General features: G+C 45.2%; 1 protein-coding gene across 4 annotated transcripts in view; it reads right to left on the reverse strand.

Annotated features, from left to right (window-relative positions):
• LOC114029523 (tumor protein p73) overlaps positions 1-18,671 on the reverse strand; it is a 208,105-nt gene that overhangs the window by 78,966 nt on the left and 110,468 nt on the right. For all 4 annotated transcript variants that reach the window (XM_027843999.1, XM_027843998.1, XM_027844000.1 and 1 more), the window contains one exon: positions 5,844-6,089. In XM_027843999.1, coding sequence (XP_027699800.1) covers positions 5,844-6,089 — 246 coding nt within the window. The remainder of the gene's footprint in view (positions 1-5,843; positions 6,090-18,671) is intronic.

An 18,671-nucleotide genomic window follows, 5' to 3' on the forward strand; every position in this document is an offset into this window, starting at 1 on the left:
TCTTGCGTTTAAATGAAAAAATTGAGAGGTCAATTCATCTTCTATAGGCTCACTGAAAGCATCCGACAGGATGTCAGAGACAGAGGAAGATTTTCTTCTTCTTGTTATTATCTATCAGCTCTGACTTCTCATAAGAAGCTGGCATGGTGACAGGGTTGGGACATGCTGAGGACCCGTTTCCCGAGGAGGGAGGTCAGCCTTCTTTCGATTGATTAGGAGGTGGTCTTGGAGTCAGGCCATCTGATGGCCATTGAGCTATAACCCCTGATATAATGGCAGAAACAAGGAACTGGGGAAATAGATACCAGAGGGAGGTTTCATGGAAGCTTTGGGAGACTGACACAACACCAGCTGTGAGCACAGGACCAGCGAGGGGTTGGGACTAGAGAGATGTTTGGTACAGTACACACCCAGATGGGACACAAAAAATACGAACAGAGAAAACATCCTTAAAGCAGGTGGGAAATTTTCCTAACTTCTCTGGCAGACTTGTGGGTGAATGAAGGGTTGGGGGTGGGGCAGGTACAAGTCACTGAACAGTGGTGGGAAAAACTTCTTCCTCCCCCAGTTCCCATCCTTGATCAGAATGGTTTAGTGGAAAGAGTGCCAGATTTGAAACCAGAAGACTTGGGTTTGAACCTCCTCTCTACTGCTTACTAACAACATAAATTTAGACTGGCTACTTCCCTTTCTAAGAATCAGTTTTCTTGTCAGTAAAATGTAAGATGAATATAAGGCCTCCCGTGAGATAATGGATCAAATGTAGAAGGTGCCTTAAACCCTTTAAAGTGTTAGACACAGTGTCTGAAAGGTCTTAGTGTGGTTTTAAGCTTGTTAGCTTTTTAGAGCTTATTATTTAATTTTAATTTAATTTAAATCTAATTTAATTTAACTTAAGCTTGTTCAAGCCTAAAATTCCTCTAAGACTTTGGGTACATCATATATAAATGGCAAGTATTATTATTCCAGGGGCAGCTAGGTGGCACAGTAGATAGAGCACCAGGCCTGGAGTCAGAAAAACTCATCTTCCTGAGTTCAAATCTGGCCTCAGACACTTCCTAGCTAGGTGACCTTGGGCAAGTCACTTCACCCTATTTGCCTCAGTTTTCTCATCTGTAAAATGAGCTGGAGAAAGAAATGGCAAACCACTCCAGTATCTCTGCCAAGAAAACCCCAAATGGGGTCACGAGGAGTTGGATACAACCGAACAACAACATTATTATTCTATTGTCATTATCACCTACCTTATGGAGTTGTTGTTACACCTGGTCTATCTCATGTCCCTTTTAATCAATCACTCAACCAACAAACATTTACAAAGCACCTACTATGTGCCAGGCACTGTGCTAAGGATACAATAATTGAAGACACTTCCTAGATATGAACAACATAAATACAAGATGGTGGACAGCGGGATCAGCACGTGGGAGAATAAGGAAAGGTGTCATGCTAAAGATGGCATTTGAGAAATAAGGGAGACTAAGAACTCTAAAATAGTGGAAATATTTGATTCTAGAGGTGATGGGAGCCATTGACGTTTCTTGAGTAGGGGGTTAAAATAATCAGACCCACATTTCATGAAAATCACTTTGGCGCTTGTGTGGAGGATGGATTGGGGTGAGACCAGTTAGAAAGCTAGTGAAATAGTCTGTTCAAGAGGTGATGAATGAGGGAAGTGGAGAGAGAAAAGGAGATGGATGTGAGAGATATGGGGAGACAGTTGGTGACTGATTAGCTATGGGGATCTAATCCTTTGCACAGGATAGAATGGATCTCCCCCTTTTCACCTCTACCCCTTAGGATGCTTAGTTTCTTTCAAAGCTCAGTTCAAGCACCACTGCCTATATGAAATGGATCTCCAGTTACTAGGTCCTTCTTACATGCCAAATTCATATATATAGATATATATAGCCATTGGGTTGAAGCCTATCTCTGACATTTACTAACTGTAGATATATATAGCCATTGGGTTGAAGCCTACCTCTGACATTTACTAACTGAGGCAAACCTTTGTTTGCCTCAGTTTCTTCATTTGTACAATGGGGATAATAACAGCACCCACCTTATAGGTTTGTTGTGAGTCTCAAACAAAATAATGGATATAATATTCTTGGTAAGCCTTAAGGAGGAAAAGGGAAGGGTTTAAGCATTTATTTTTTTAATAACTTTATTTGTTTTTAGTTTTCAACATTCACTTCTTTAAGATTTTGAGTTCTAAATTTTCTCCCCCTCCCTCTGCTCTCCCCTCCTCAAGATGGCATTTAATCTGATATAGGCTATTCATGTAAAATCATACTAAACATTTTTCCACACTAATCATGTTGTAAAGAAGAATTAGAACCAAAGGAAAAAGCCACAAGAAAGAAGAAACAAAAAAAAAGAGAGAGAGATAGAGAAAATAGCATGCTTCGATCTTAAGCATTTATATAGCACCTACTAAGTGCCAGGCACTTACTAGCTGTGTGACCCTGGGCAAGTCATTTCATCTCGTGTGCCTCAGTTTCCTCATCTGTAAAAAAAATGAGCAGGAGAAGGAAATGGCAAACCATTCCCATATCTTTGCCAAGAAAGTTCTAAATGGGGTCACAAAGAGTTGGACATGACTGAAAAACAACAACAAACGTTCCAGGAACTGCTAAGCGCTTTACAAATATTTTCTGATTTGATTCTCACAGCAACCTGGGGAGGTAGATGCCATTATTATCTCCATTTTATAGTTGAGGGAATTGAGGCAAATAGAGATAAAGTGATTTGCCCAGGATCACACAACCAGTAAATGTCTTAGGCTGAATTTGAAGTCAGATCTTCCTGACCAGTGCTGTATCCACTGAGCTGCCTAGCTGCTTTGGGGGCCATCTCTAGTCATCCTGATCTACATCTTGCCACCAGACCCACATAGCTCTGGAGGAGAAAGTGAGGCTTGGTAACTTTGCACAGCCCTGCCTCATTTAAATCCAATTCACTTGCAAGTCATGGCATCACCTTGCTGATGTCATGGTCCTCTTTGAGAACAAAGGACAAACAATAAAAACCACCTCAATGCTTTAAATGCTATGTAAATGTCAGCTTATTAAGTATAATACAAATTTCACCTCTCATTATTATTTTAATTATTGGTATTGGGAGGGGAAGAGTTGCCAGACCTGTGATTTCGTCATAGAGAATTCACAATAACGAAACTCCCTCCACCAATGCTGATGAGCACCTGCTCTGTTACCTATATAGACAGACCTTCCCTAACGTACTGACTTAGGTTGGGTCTCACAGCCATGATGGCGGCAGGATTTGAAATGAGGTCTTCTAAGTCCAAAGCCCTATGCTTCCTCTATATGGTTATGACTATTATAGTTGGTGTATTATAATTGCTTTTGATACTGTTATGGGTGTGGGAGTGTTTGGGTCCACCCAAGGAACTATGTGGTGGCCTTGTTCTATCCATGCTGTTATTCTTATCACAGAAGGTAAGCTTGAACTTTTATTTTTGGTCTTTGCGCTTAGCACAGTGTCTGACACATAGCAGGTATTTAATAAATACTCATTAATTGGATTTGTTTTGTATATACTCATATGCATGCACATTGTCTTTCCCCAATAGAATGTCTTTGTTTTCACTTGATTTTGAATCTATAGATTTTATCATGGTGCCTGGCATACAGCAGGCACTTAATAGATGCTGGGTTCCTTGATTGTTAATTGATTCTATTTCTGAGAGAAAAGGGCTCTAGAGCTAAGACTGACCACACACACACACACAGCCAGACCAACAGACAGACAGACACACACACATACACGTGCACACGTGTGAGCACCACACAACTTAGAATTTTGCCAGCCCCCTTCAGCCAGACATTTGCTGGTAAATCCTGGACCACACGCCAAGCCCGTCCCAAGAGACGCATCAATAATGACAGGAAGGGGAGTAATTGAGTTCAGAGCTCTCTGATGTTTGTGTTTGACCGGCTGCCTCCTCTGGCAGCTGCTGGGGAAAACACAGCTCTGAGAAGCTGGCTCTCCCAATCCAGACAGCCCTGAGACAGCAAAGAGCAAAGTGCTGGGAGCAATAGCACAGACGTCGTGTGCTCCTTGGAAGAGAAAGCCACCTGGTGCTGAATTCCTCTGGCAGCCTTCCCTGCTGCCTTCCTCTCCATGCCTCTCCCGCTCACCTCCGCTACTGCCCCTGCCCCTGCCTGATCCCTTATCACCTGAGAGAGCTTCGCCTCCCCAGAACCCCCAGTGGAGAGAATTACAAGACAAGATAATGGGCTGGAGATTCAGAGGAGGGACCTTGGCTCTTCTGTGCTGGGCAGCCTCTCTCCATGTCATTTACATAGGAAAGTAGGCAAAAGGCAAGACCTGGGATCTCCCAAAGGGGATGAGGTTTGCTGGTTGCTCCCCAAACACTCTCCCAGCTCTGCACCCCATAAGGTCATCACCTGTCCCCATCAGCCTCTAATCTGGGGTCTCTCCAAAGCCCCAACGTCACAGGAAACCAAAATGTCCTTCCTTCACCTATCAAGAGGGGCTATAGCATTAGAGAATCACAGAGCTAGAGTTGGAAGGGTCCCCAGAGCCCATCTAGTCCAATGCCCTCATTTTACAGATGGGACAACTGAGGCTGAGCAAGATAAAGTTTATTAGGATTAGAGGACCTCAGATTTCAGAGCTGAAAGGGGCCTTGGAGATAATTTAGTTCAACTGGATAAGGAAACTGAGGCACAGAGAGAAAAAGCGACTTGTCCACATAGCCAAGTGTATCAATACACACAGAACAGAAGTGAAATGGGAACCCAGGTCCCCTAACTCCAAAGCCGTCATTGTTTCCACCTCAGCACGCTAGCAAACACCAACCAAATATCAGAACCTTAAGCTCAGAAGGGACCGTGGAAGCCGTGGAGTTAACAAGATTCTTTTTGACATCATCCCCACTGAGTGTTCCCTCAGTCTCTTCCTGAAGACCTCCAGGGAAAGAAAGCTCAGCAAATCCCACTGAATCTCAGCACATCACAGTTGAGAGGGACCTCTACAGTCATCTCATCCAATCTAGACCCCGAAGGACTCTCAACAGCAAAGTGTCTGACAAGTAGGCATCGAGCCATCTCTTGAAACCCTTCGGTAAAGAAGAAGCCACTCAGCTCCTCAGGCATAAAATATATTATAAGTTATATTGTAATATAGAAGTATAAATACAAACAAAAATAGAAATAGAACATAAAAATTATGTAAAATATATAAAAATTATAATAGCTAACATTTCCATAGTGCCTACTATGTGCCAGGCACTATGCTTCACAATTTTTTTTATCATTCGATCCTTACAACAACCCTGGGAGGTAGGTGCTATTATTACCCCCATTTTACAGATGGGGAAACTGAGGCAAATGGGCTAAATGACTTGCCCATTGCACATCAAACAGTTCTACTAGTTAGAAATCTGTTCCTCTTAAATCTTCCCACCTCTCAATTCATTCCTTTGGGTCTAGCAGCTTCGAGGCGGAGGGAACGGCTGTCCGGGCTAACTGCTCTCATCATAAGCTCCCTATGACGTTAGGCTTCTCAGCTGTGGGGCTGAGACGGGACTTTCTTTCTCCCCCTCCCTGCCCCGCCGCCCCAAACAGCTGCTGAGGCAGAAGTACTGAATCAAAGCTAAACTGGGCGACAGACAAGTCTGTAACTCAGATCCGATAATGCTTCACTCGCTCAGACGATGCTAAAGTTCCCAACTCCATCCTGACCCCTCCTCCTTGTCCAGGGATGCCCGAGAGAGGCACCAGTGGAAGGGAGGGGACGCAGACGAAGAGATCAAAAGCAAGAGATGAAGAAGGGGAAGGGGGGAATGAACTCACTGTCCAAGTGGCCGACTTGGCGGTGCTGGACTGCTGGAAAGTGACCTCAAAGTGATGGGGGCCGGGGTAGTCCGTGTTGGAAGGGATGACAGGCGCAGGGGACATGGTGTCAAACGTCGAGCTGGGCTGGGAGTAGGGAGAGTGTGTCGGGACGCTGGCGGAGTGCTCTGGATTGTAGGGGCTGGTGGAGGCCGCGCGGCTGCTGCTGTTCTGATCCATGGTGTTGGTGAGCAGATTAAACTGGGACTGGAGAAGGAAAAAGGGGGAGGAGGGAAGGGGGGGTGGTGAAAAAAACACACACACAGTCAGTTTAGGAGAAATGGAAACATCAGCTACCCTTCTTCGGGACCAGAGGTGTCCTGTTACAGACTTCTTAAAGGGCCAGCCAACCTCAAGTCATCCCAAATACTTCCTTGGGTCTCTCCCCACCTCCCTAGCCCTCCCCCCTCCCCATCCAACAGGTCACCACTTGCACGAAGGGATAAACTGACATGTTCACCTCACCCACTCTATCAGCCTTCCCAGGTGCCAAGTTTTCGGGAAATCTAACCAAGCATTTAACAGGGTGGAAGAGATGAGACCAAAGGAAAAAAAAAAAAGGGCAAATGCTTTGCTAGCTCTGAGGGGAATTGTCTGGTGAGCACAACATCCCCGTCCCCTTCCGTTATCTCTCCTCTTCTCCAGAGCGGCCAGAAGCTAGGTATCAGCAGCCTGGATCTCCCACTTCCTCCCCCTCCTTCCACTGCCCCTCTCTTCAAGAAGCCCAAGGCACGAGGCGAATGCTGCCTAGCGGGGACCCCTGTCACCCCAGGGTGGGGATGGAGTGCAACGGATCAGTATGCCCATTTGATAGATGGTGAGAAAAAAAGTGTTCAGAGAAGTTGGCCTGAGGTCAGCCAACAAGCTAATGGCAAAACCTGTGGACTAGACCTCAGGCATCTTGACCAATACACATTAGGCAGAAGGGACCTCAGAGGTCACCTAATCCAACCCCCTCATTTTCACAGATGAAGAAACCAAGCCCCAGAGAGGTTCTGAGTCTTGCATAAAGTCACACAGGAAGGATGCCTCAGAAGAGGGATCTGAACCCAGGTCTTCAGACTCCCATGCTCTGAGGTGTCCCATAGTTTTCAAAGTGTCAGGAATTGAATGCTCATGCCTCTAAGGGAAAAGAAAGGAACAAGCATTTATACAAGCGCCTACTATATACCTGTCACCGTGCTAAGAGCTTTTTATAGATATTGCTTCATTTGACACTCATAACAATTCTTGGAGGTAGGTGTCGCTATTACTCCCATTTCACAGATGAGGAAACTGAAGCAGGCATCGGTTAAGTGACTTGCCCAGCGTCACACAGCTAGTAAGTGTCTGAGGCTCCATTTGGATCTGAATCTTCCTGATTCCAGGCTCAGCCACACAGGTGCCTCTAGAGGAATCTCCTGTGAAATGTCTAGAAAAGGAGAAGCCAGATTGTGAAGGGTTTTAAATGCCAGATCAGGATGTTTATATTTTATCCTGGAGGCAGTAGGGAGCCATTGAAGCTTCTTGAGCTGAAGAGTGACACAGTCAGAGAAGTGCTTTAAGAAGATTATTTTGGCAACTGAACGAAGGATCGATTAGAGAGGAAAGACTGGAAGAAGCAGGCAGACGAATTAGGACGCTCTCGCAATAATCCGGATGTAAGGTAGCGAGAGCATGCAGAGCACAACTAGATCCCCAATGGTGTGAATAACGAATTCTATGGTCACACAGAGTTGAACCAGCACCATTGAAAGTCATAATAATATAAAAACACGGTCATTAGTTCTAGCTCATGTGGAAATATACTATGCAAATTCAAATGATGCAGGTACTTCTGTAGTGACTGTACCAGGCGAGAAAAGAGGACAGTCAGAGAGACAGAGTCGAGATGATCCTAACGTGTCTCCCCTCTCCAATCCATCCGTCCCCCCTCAGAGAACCCCTAAAGCTCAGCTTAGGGGCCACCTTCTACGTGCAGCCTTCCCTGACTCCCCCCAGCTGCTAGTGTTTGACAAATCACCTGCCACTGATGTTTCCTCTACTTTATATGGGTGTGTTATTCTCTCCTAAAGAATGTAAGCTCCCTGAGTGGAGGCACTGTCTCTTGCTTGTCTTTTTATTGTCCAGAATCTAACACGGGACCTAGAACATGAATGGCAGGTGATGAATGCATGTAGGCTGACTGATTGGAGGAAGAATTGGCAAGGCCTGGATGCTGGTTAGTCACGGGATTCGATGGACAAATGTCACAATTGGAGCCAAACATTCACTGGCTGAGCCTTCAGTGCAGATGAGAGAAAGGGAGGGCCCACTACCCCTTCCTAAGCCTCTGCAAGTCTCCCACTTACTCCCTACCAGATCACATGTAATCTCTCTACCATCTTGCATTCAATTCAATATTTCTTTAAGGGGCTGCACAGCTATCAGTCCCATGTTCAGATACGCCACAAGGGGTTCCCTTTTGTCCTCTTCATTCTGCCCATGCCTTAGGCCCAGAAGGATTGACCAAGCCATAAGGCTCCAGTGATTTCAAGTGAGTGTGCAGTCCTTAGTCATAGAGATCTGAGACAAGGATAAATAATCGCACTCAGGCCATCCCATGTAAACCAGTGACTATAGAAGAGAAGGAGGTCACACTCAGGTGATTATCAATGACAGCCTCAACAGGAAGAGAAAACCCCATTAAGTCCAAGGAGCTACACCTAGAGAAGGGACCAGAGAGAGCCTAGCACCTGGGGAGCTTCACATCTGGAGAAGAACACCTGGAGAGTGACTCCTGATAAACTTAGCACCTGGAGAGCTGCACCAGGCAGCTTAGAACCTTGCTGGCTGGGAGAGTGCCCTACCCCTGGAAAACTTAACACCTGAAGGGTGATACCTGGAGAGCTTAGTAGTAGAGAGCATAGAACTATAACAACTTCACCTAGAAAACTTAGTACCTGGACAGCTTAGTACCTAGAGAGCATGGAACCTTGAAAGCTTCACCTGGAACCTCTATCTGTAGAGTGACACGTGGAAAACTTAGCACCTGGAAGGTGACACCCAGGGAGCTTAGTACCCAGAAGGCTACATCTAGAAAGTGAAGCTTGGTAGTACCTGGAGAGCCGAATTTAGACAGCTGCTAACTGGAAGCTATACCTAGAAAGACCCTCGAGTGATACCCAGTGAGCATCTCCCAGAGAAGATAACACCTGGGGAAGGACATCTGGACAGGGACTGCTGGAGCACTGGACCTATACTGCACCAAGAGGTAAGGATAGGCAACTAGATGATGCAGTGGATATAGCCAGAGTCAGGAAGATCTGAGTTCAAATCCAGCCTCAGAGACTGGCTAGTCATGTGACCCAGGCAGCTCCCTTCATGTTGGTTTGCCTCAGTTTCCTCATCTGTAGAATGGGAATAATAACAGCACATACCTCCTGGGGTTGTTGTGAGGAGCAAATAAGATAGTATTTGTAAAGTGCTTAGTGAGGTACCTGGCACATTATAGGTGCTTAATAAAAACTTATTTCCTGGATAGCTTAGCTTCTGAAGAGTGATGCATGGAGAGTTTGGCACCTGGACCACTGGATGTACACAGCTTTACCTGGAGAACTGCACCTGTCGATGTATATGTATGTATACATAAACACATATATGTATATATACATGTAATATATTTATATACAATATATTATAGATTGCATAATTTATTTATATATTATATATAGACATACATATATATATATATGGATATGTGTGTATATATACATATACACATATACACCCTCAGACTTTCCAGATCTTGACCTTGCCCTTGAGATCAGCAGGTACCTGTCCTAAAAAGAGATATAAAACAGGACCATGTAATTTGGAACTGGAAAGGACCTAACTGACCATTAAGTACAACACATCCTCCCCCATTTTGCAGATGATGCAACTGATGCCTGAGTGGTTAAGTGATTTGCCATACAGAGAGCAAGCAGTTTTGGGGGCGTTGCAGTCATTTCAATCACGTCTGAGTTTCCATGACCCTAGAATGGTTTGCCATTTCCTTCTCTGGCTCATTTTACAGATGAGGAAAGTGAGGCAAATGGGGTTGAGTGACTTTCCTGGGCTCACACAACTAGTAAGTGTCTGAGGCTGGATTTGAACTTGAAAAGATGAGTCTTCCTGACTCCAGGCCTGGCGCTTTATGCACTATGGCGCCACCTAGCTGCCCCAAGTAAACAGTAGAAAAAAGATTTGAATTCAGGTCCTCCTGTCTTTTCTAGTGGTGATATTTTATGTTCTAGGGTCCCTTTCAGCATTGACATTTTATGTTCTAAGGACGTTTCCGGCTCTGACATTCTATGACCTGCAAGATTTCTTATTCAAGATAAACGTCTCAATACAGTTGCCATTCTCTCTTCAAGCTTTCCAATGCACCCGAGTGTACCTAGGATGCTACTGGTTCATTCTTCCCAGGTCGCTTCTTGCCCCTACATTTGACCATGCTTGGGATATACTCTCTATACCTTGGGGTAGGGCTACTTCAACTTTGTTGGAAATCTCACTGGCAACCTTTCCAGGGCAGCATGAGTTGCCTGGTGTGTTTCTGAACCACATTCATCTCTTGCTTGACTGCAAAATCCTTGGCAGGGCTGAATTCCTGAAGGGCCCCAGTACCTAATCTGTCCTAGGCTGAATCCAGATAGAGTCTTTTCCTTAAATCTCAGATCCAGAGTTCAAATTTGAACTGTTTGAAAAGGTGTGAATTCACCTAGTCCAGGCTTCTGGTCCCCACTTGCACAGGTCTGTCTTCTGGTATTGACTCAAATCCCCAACTTCTGAGTGAGGTCAGTAAGGAGATCAACCGTCCACTGAGCAGATCGCTGCTGACAAAGTTCCCAAACAATGGACCTTCCTTGCTACTGTAACCCTGAAGTTGAGAACTTTAATCAGAACAAAAGGCTCAATGGGACAACCCCAAACCTGAGAAGAGGTGAATTCACAACTTGTCAAGGGAAAGAGAAGCTAGCAGTCAAAGTGCACAAAGTGGTGGGCCTGGAATCAGGAAAACTGAGTGCAAATACAGCCTCAGACACTAGTTGTGTGACTCTGGGTAAATCTCTTCACCTGTCTGCCTCAGTTTCCTCAACTGCGAAATGAGGATAATAATAGCACCTCCCCTCCCAGGGTTGTTGCGAGGATTACATGAGATAACATTTTAAAGGGCTTGACATATAGAAGGCACTTGACAAATGTTTGTTCCCTCCCTCTTCGCCTCCTTGGGGCATGCCAATACACTCACAACAACCTTCCAAGGTAGAAAATGCATTTTACAGATGAGAGAACTGAGGCACAGAGGCTTGCCTAGGGTCGCACTGGGGCTCAGACTCAGTTTTCTTAATTCCAAGATGACAGCTCTTTCCTGTGAACTATATCGTAGCTATGCCGCTCCCACTCAAGCCCTCTGCAAACTAGAAGACTTTGTTAAATGATTCACAAAGTCACAAAATCTGAAAGCTGAAATGACACTCAGTTGCCATCTAGTCTAACCAGTCATGAAAGAAATCTGCTCTTCCAACCTCCAGGACAAGTGGTCATCTAGTCTCTTGCTTGAAGACAAGCAATGAGAGAAAACCTATCACCCAGTCAATGGACTGCCCCTCTGAGCCTCAGTCTGTTGCTCTGTAAAATGAGGGGGTGGGATGCAGTGGCTCTCCATCTATGACCCTATGACCTCCTGAGTCAGCTCTCAGATTCTGGACAGCTCTCCTTTTTTCCTGAATTAATTAAACATAGACCCGGGGTTTCTGGCTTTGCCTTTTGAGGCCAAGGAGAACACATCTAATGGTTCTTCTGCATGACAGACCTTCAAAGTTGAACAGACATCATGCCCACCCACTCTTGTGATTGCCTTGTCACTCTGGGGGTTCATGCAGTTCATTGAGGTAGAAGGTTCTCTCTGATGTCTTTCCATCTAGAATGATCTGGACTAGAAGCTCCAGGGAGAAGGGGTAGTACCCCATATTTCTACCATCTCAATCCAGTCCCTAGCACCATTCCATGGAGGTGGGAGGGGAGGGTTGACTAAGCTGAAGGAGCAAAGCACTGGTCAGGCAGCGATGCCAAAGAGTGGGTCTGAGATCCAGCAAAGATTCCTTTCCTGTTACACAACTGGCCATGCTTGGGCAGAAGCACACCCCCAAACACACACACACACACACACACACACACACACACACACACTCTCTCTCTCTCTCTCTCTCTCTCTCTCTCTCTCTCTAGCCCTTTCCCTCCTGCACACATAGACACTCATACGTTCCTGAGGGTGTACTGTTCTCTTCATTAGCCTCTCCCCACCCTTGGCAACTCCTTTACATTTCACACGGGTTAGTCTATGCACAATGGGGTCAAGAGTCACAGTCCTACAGCCTGGGCAGAGAGGATGTGCTGTGTCTCTCCCACACCTCTCTCCCTCCCCCTATTCTTCTTCCTTTTATCTTTCCCTTTGTGGAAGACTCACACCTTTTCAGAAGAGAAGCATAACCAGCTGGGGGCTTCTGTGAACTTAAGGCAGTTCCCAGAATCCTCAGTTTTCAGCCAGAATTAGGCTACTAGAAGGAGTCTTTAAATCCACAAAAGACAGGCTTGGAAACCAGAGTCTGGCATCACCTTTCTATGGAACCCCTGGGAACTCATTTCCCCTTCTCTGGGCCTCTTTTTTCCAAACTGCAAAATGGGGACATTGGACTAGATGACACATGCAAAATCCCTTGCAGATCTAACATTTTATGACTCTCTGATCTCCAAGCCAAATATGGAGCAAAATGAAGACGAGCTGAGGAAAGGGGGCACCGCTTCTGAAGTCATAAGGTTCTGGAGTTAGAAGGAACTTTAGAGACCTGGTCTAGCTCATTCATTTGATTGGCAGCGTCTTATAGTGGAAAGAACACCGGACTTGTTGTCAGAAAGACCTGGGTTCAAATCCTAAGAAACTTGGAAGTGTGCCTTGCAAGTCTCTTTACCTCTCTGGGACTCAGTTTCCCCATCTGTAAAATGAGGGATTGAACTTAATGGCCTGTGAAGTTTCTTGCAGCCCTGTATTTATGATCCGATGAAACTGGGGCAACAGTAAGTTAAGGGACTTCCCCAGGGTCATACAGAAAATAAGGAGCAAGGCCAAGATTGGGACTCTTAAATTGAGGGGTCCCTACACCATCTTCTCCTGCAGAATAGCCAATCCTGCAGAAGCACCAGCCCTCTCAGGAACATTCACTACTTCTGTCTCCATACTTCAACAACCCTCTTTGCCCTCCTTCTTCCCATGCCCAACCAGTGACTGGGGAAAAGACATTTTTACTTCCCACATGACATCACTTCATACCTTTATTATCAAAATTAGAAAAACTTTTTTTTAAACCCATAATGAGAAGTCCTTTCTGATGCCCAAATTTGAATCACCATCACAGATTATGATCTTAGAATCAGAAGGGACCTCGGAGGCCATCCAGTACAACCCACTCCTGAACAGGAATCCTCTCCAAAACACACCCATCAAATGGTCATCTCCAAGTCTTTGCTTGGAGACCTCCAATGAGGGAGACTCCCTCCCTCCCAAAGCAGCCCATCCTACTTGGAGGCGGCTTCCATTGGCAGGATGTTATTTGTTTTTTGTTTTTTCCCTTTTCCATCAAGTCTAAATCTGCCTTTTTGCAACTTCCACCCACAGCTCCTGGTTCTTTCCCCTGGGGCCAAGCAGAGTAATCCCTCTTACACATGACAGTTCTTCAAACACTCAAAGACAGTTATCACATCTCCCACCAAGTCTTTTCTCCTCCAGGTGAAATGTTTCCAGTTCCTTCAACCACCCAACATCCCTGTGGCCTGGGCTCAACATCCTGTACCATTCTGTCACCCTTCCTGTGATGCTCTGCAGCTTGCCAAAATCCTTCCTAATATGCGACACCCAGAAATGGACGTGGCTCAAGTACTCCATGGTCCACACAGATTGGCCTTCTGGCAGGTCCCAGGAGATCACATACTACCTTCCATCTCTGTGCATTTGCACAGGCTGTCCTCCATTTCTGGAATGTCCTCCCTCCTAACCTTGGTCTCTTAGGATCCCTGGCTTCCTTTGAGGTTCAACTCAAGTGCTATTTCCCACAAATGGCCTCCCTGCCCATCCCCCGGCTGATAGGATACCTTCTCGGTAAAATGCTTTGTATATATTTTCTATTAATGTAGTTCCCCATGACCCATAAACCGTAAGCTCTTTGAGGGCATGGTCTTTTGCATTTTTGTCTTTGTATCCTGGCTGAAGGTATTTAATAAATGAGAAAGGTAGGAAGGAAAGAAGGAAGGGAGGGAGAAAGGAAGGAAGGGAAGGAGGAATGGAGGGAGGAAGGAAGGAAGAAAGAAAAGAGGAAGAGAAGAAGGAAGGAAGGGAAAAAAGGAGGAAGGGAAGAAGGAAAGAAAGAAGGGAAGAAAGGAGGAAAAGAAAAAGGAAGGAAGGAAGGAAAGGAAGGAAGGAGGAAGGAAGAAAGGGGGAAGGGGAGAAAGAAGGAAAGAAATCTGACCAGGACTCAAAACACACTCCTAGTACAGGCCACACCGAGCTTTGGGAATTCTGACCCAATGTTCCACTGAAAACCCATATTTAGAATCCACAGAGTCTTTCCGACTCCACTGGGGTAGCATTTGAACACCTATAACCCTCCCGTGGCCAGTTCTCAGCACTCTGGTTCCTCTTGTCCTGTCTTATCCCTTACTCTGTTGTCAGAAAGTCAGATTAGGGGAAGCTCCAGATGAACCCCACTTCCTGACAGATGTTGGAGTCCAACCATGCGGCAGTAACCAGACCTGAGTCCCCGCAGTTTAGAAAGTGAGCGAGCTGCAATTCTAGGAGAAGGCATTCACATTTTAACTTGTCTACATTTTAACACTCCTTGGCAAATGTTCAGACGATTAGTCATTAGAACCCAAGGGAGAAGAAGCGATAGGAATCTGAGCGCCCAAATGTTGAAACAAAACAAGACAGAAACGTCAGAAAGAGACATCTCAGCGATGTTTTCATGAAACAGGAAGAAATAGAACTCTTGGAGAAAGTCTTTCAAGGAAACCTTGAGTGCCCATTTCTAACAGCTCTGACTCGACTGGGTCTCAGGAATATGGTCTTCAGGACCTGAGGAATATCTTAAATGAGCAGACTTTGGAACCCCAGAAACAAAACCAGTTAGAGCCAAGGGGGGCTTTAGGGACTGTCCAGCCTATTTATGGAGAAGCAAACTGAGGCACAGTGAAGGAAGTCATGAAAATAGAGGCCATCGAGATCAACTAGTCCAATCTATTCCAATTAAAAGGAGGAAACTGAGGCCCAGAGAAGGGAAGTCATAGCATTTACAACTGGAAAAGAACCCAGAGTTTTTGGGATGATGCAACCTGGAAATTGTGAGGAGGTAGTATAATTGCTCCTACCAGTATGATTCCCCTCATTTTTTAAAGAAAGAGGAAATTGAAGCCTGAAGAGGAAAGTGACTTCCTCAAGATGAAACAGGCAGTTTGGGGTGGTAATGGCAGCACTCAAAGCCAGGTCTTCTCCCTGCCAATCTCTGCCTCTCTTCACCAAGGGCTGTAATCTTGTCTTGCTATCATCTCACTGTGTTCAGAGTACCTTGGGGACAGATCACTGGAGGATGTCGGGCAAAATGTTCCTCTGACGCTTCCTTCTTAGGTGAATTAGGACAACTGGCCCCCACAATAGCACCTTCACAACTCTCTGTGCTGATGGCCACATTTTCATAGGAGAATGAAAAGAGATTGCACACATTTCATCCTACCCCATCAGTGTTTTCTTCACTCCTGACTACTGTGGCAATTCTCTGAGACATCCAAAATCTCTCATCACTTTCTTGATTTTCTCTAAGGTTTTATAATCTATATCTACACAAGTACAATGATATACACATCAGTTTATATACATTCTTTGGTTGGAATTTGGTTTGAATTTCATTGATTAGTAACCTGAAAGTTTTAAATTACAAAGCCCCAGATGCCTCCTCACTAAGAATTATACTTTTTTCAATTCTTTCTTTCTCTCTCCTTTCCTTTTCTTTCTTTCTCTTTCCTCCCTTTCTCTCACCTACCCTCCTTTCTTCTCATTTCCCTTCTTGCCTCATCCTCCATCCCTTCCCACTCATTCTAACCCTTTCCTTTCTCATCCTTCTCATTTTCCTGGCCTTGATTTTCCCTAGCACTTTGTGGGTAAGACTGCAGTTTCTTCCAAATATCTCCAAGTCTGTCTGTCTGTCTCTCTTCCTCCCTGCCTCCTTCTCTCTCTCTCCCTTTTTTCTCTTCCTCCCTGCCTCCTTCTCCCTTCCCTCCTCTCTTTCTCTCTCTCACCTTTTTCTTCACGTAATACATTGTCCAGACTTGTGGAGCTCACCCCCGACTCAGACTCCCACCACAGAGAAAGCTGACAAAATGAAAAGACCAGGATCCGGATCCAGAAAACCGTTCAGATGATGGAGCCAAGAGGATCACTGCAGCCAGAGAGGGTACCCTGAATGCTTGGGTTATCCTAGGCAATAAGGGGGAAAAGGACTCCCGAGTGTGCGACAAGCACCCCCAAAGCAATGGGGGAGATCACTTGGCAGCCGTGAATAATTCCAGAGAAAACAAAATTTTTTTTTTTAGCCTAAAGATAGTGGGCTAATTAGGACATGCCCTGCAGCAGCCAGTGCACATGTGCCTACATGCAGAAAAAGACATTTCCTGGGCTCAGCCCAAGCAAACAGTGCTTAGCGGCCTCATCAGACTACACAGAAAGGTCGAGCCTGGCTGGCTGAAGGTCACTGTGCTTTGAAGTTCTCTAGGTCGAGGTCCTTCTCTGCAGTCCCAAAGCTAGTCTTTTGGATTTGAATAGGGCACCCTGAGAGAAAAGTGGAGAGGGCTTCTTTTGTTGTTGGGAAGGACTCTTACCTGCCCACAAGCTCTACCACACCTCATGCAAATTATCACCTCTTCCATGAAGCCTTCCTAGATTGCCCTGGACAATCAGTCAGTCAACAATCATTCATTAAGTGCTTACTTTGTGCCAGGCACTGTGTTAATTTTTAAGCAATTAACAATTAAATTATACAAATTAAATATTAGTATAATTAAATTATACAAAGAAAGGTAAAAACACAGTCCCTGCCCTACAAAAGCTCACATTCTAATGGGGAAGACAATATGAAAACAACTAAGATTTAGCGTAATTAACATGTGAACAGCTGTCCCCACTGTAGATAACACTGTTCCCCCTCAGACCTCACCAAGTACCTTTGGAGGGTAACTCTCTAATGCTCACATTATTCAAAAGCATGCCTTAAGCCCTACCTATTTTAAGATGCTGTTCTAAACACTGGGGATAAATACAAAAGCCAAAATAAAAGCAAGGCTTGCCCTCAACTAATTTGCATTTACATTCTGGAGATTCAAAGCTGAAAGGTCTTCAAAGGCCATATAGTATAGCTCTTTAGCATTCCAGGTGAGGAAACTGAGGCCCAGAGAAGTCTAGCAAATTGCCCAAGACCACACAAGTAGCAAGCATGAGAGGGGAAATGTGAAATCAGTGCCTCTCCCTCCAGTGCCTGCTGATCTAGTCCAATCCCATTTTTATAGATGGAGGAAAATGAGACCCAATGACCTGTCTAAGGTCGTATAAGTGTCTGAGCCAGGAATGGAGCTCCTATCTTCTGACACCATATCCAGTGTTCCTTCCACTGTGCAACACACTCTCCTCTGGTAATATTTGCTTCCTTTTCGTCTTTGTATTTTCTGGGCCTAACACAGGGTCTGGCAAATAGAAAGCACTTAATAAATGCTTGCTGACTAGATGTAATGGTTATCTGTGTTTGTGCCTTGCTTTCGTGAATTGTAAGCTCTGAGAGGGTAGGGATTATGTATCATCTAAACTTGGTACCTTGTCTAGCTGGGACAGTTCAGAATCCTACACACAGCTGGTGCTTAATATATACTCGTCTAATTAACCAGGGAGGACAAGATATCTGTCATTAACCATGTGAAGGGCTGTACTGTGGAAAAGGCTCCAGAGGGGAGAGCCTAAAACAATGGGAGATTGTTCAGGAAGGGGGAATTTAGGTCTGACATCAGGAAAAGCTTCCTAACAATGAAAGCTGTCCCAAAGGAGAATGGACTGTTGTGGGAAATGAAGGCTTCCTCTTCACTGGAGGTCTCTAATTAGAGGCTGGACAACCACTGGCTTGTAGTGGGAATTCTTACGTAGGTAAAGGTTGGACTGGATGACAGGAGAGATCCCACTCAGAGTTTGCAGCTATGTCTGCTACCTGTGGGAGCAGCTGGGGGGGGTCAATTTCTGCCAATTACCCTTCCTATTCCACCTTCACTTCCTGTCTTCAAGCCCATTCCCTTCCACTGAATTTCAGGAAATGAAAACCTGGGCCAACCCTGGGGGCTTAAAGGACCACAGATTCAGGAGGAGTGGGTGGTGAGCATGAACTAAAGGAGATAGAGAGTTCCAGTGCAGAGGCAGAGGAGAGGTCATTTTGGGGGAGACGATGCCACAGTCAAGTCCTCCAATAGAGATAGAGAGACAGATGGATGGATGTGTGGAGAAATGGGGAGAGAAACCTAAATACAGAAAGACAGAGACAGATGGATAATGGATACACATACAACATATGGGCAGGTAGGTAGGTAGATAGATAGATATATAGAGAGAGATGGATAGATGGATGGATGGAGAAATGGAGAAAGAACCCTATATACAGATAGAGAGACAGAGACAGATAGAGAGAAAGATGGATGAATAGATGGGTG

This window comes from Vombatus ursinus, unplaced genomic scaffold (assembly GCF_900497805.2).
Source record: "Vombatus ursinus unplaced genomic scaffold, bare-nosed wombat genome assembly UNPS02014932.1, whole genome shotgun sequence".
NCBI lineage: Eukaryota > Metazoa > Chordata > Mammalia > Diprotodontia > Vombatidae > Vombatus > Vombatus ursinus.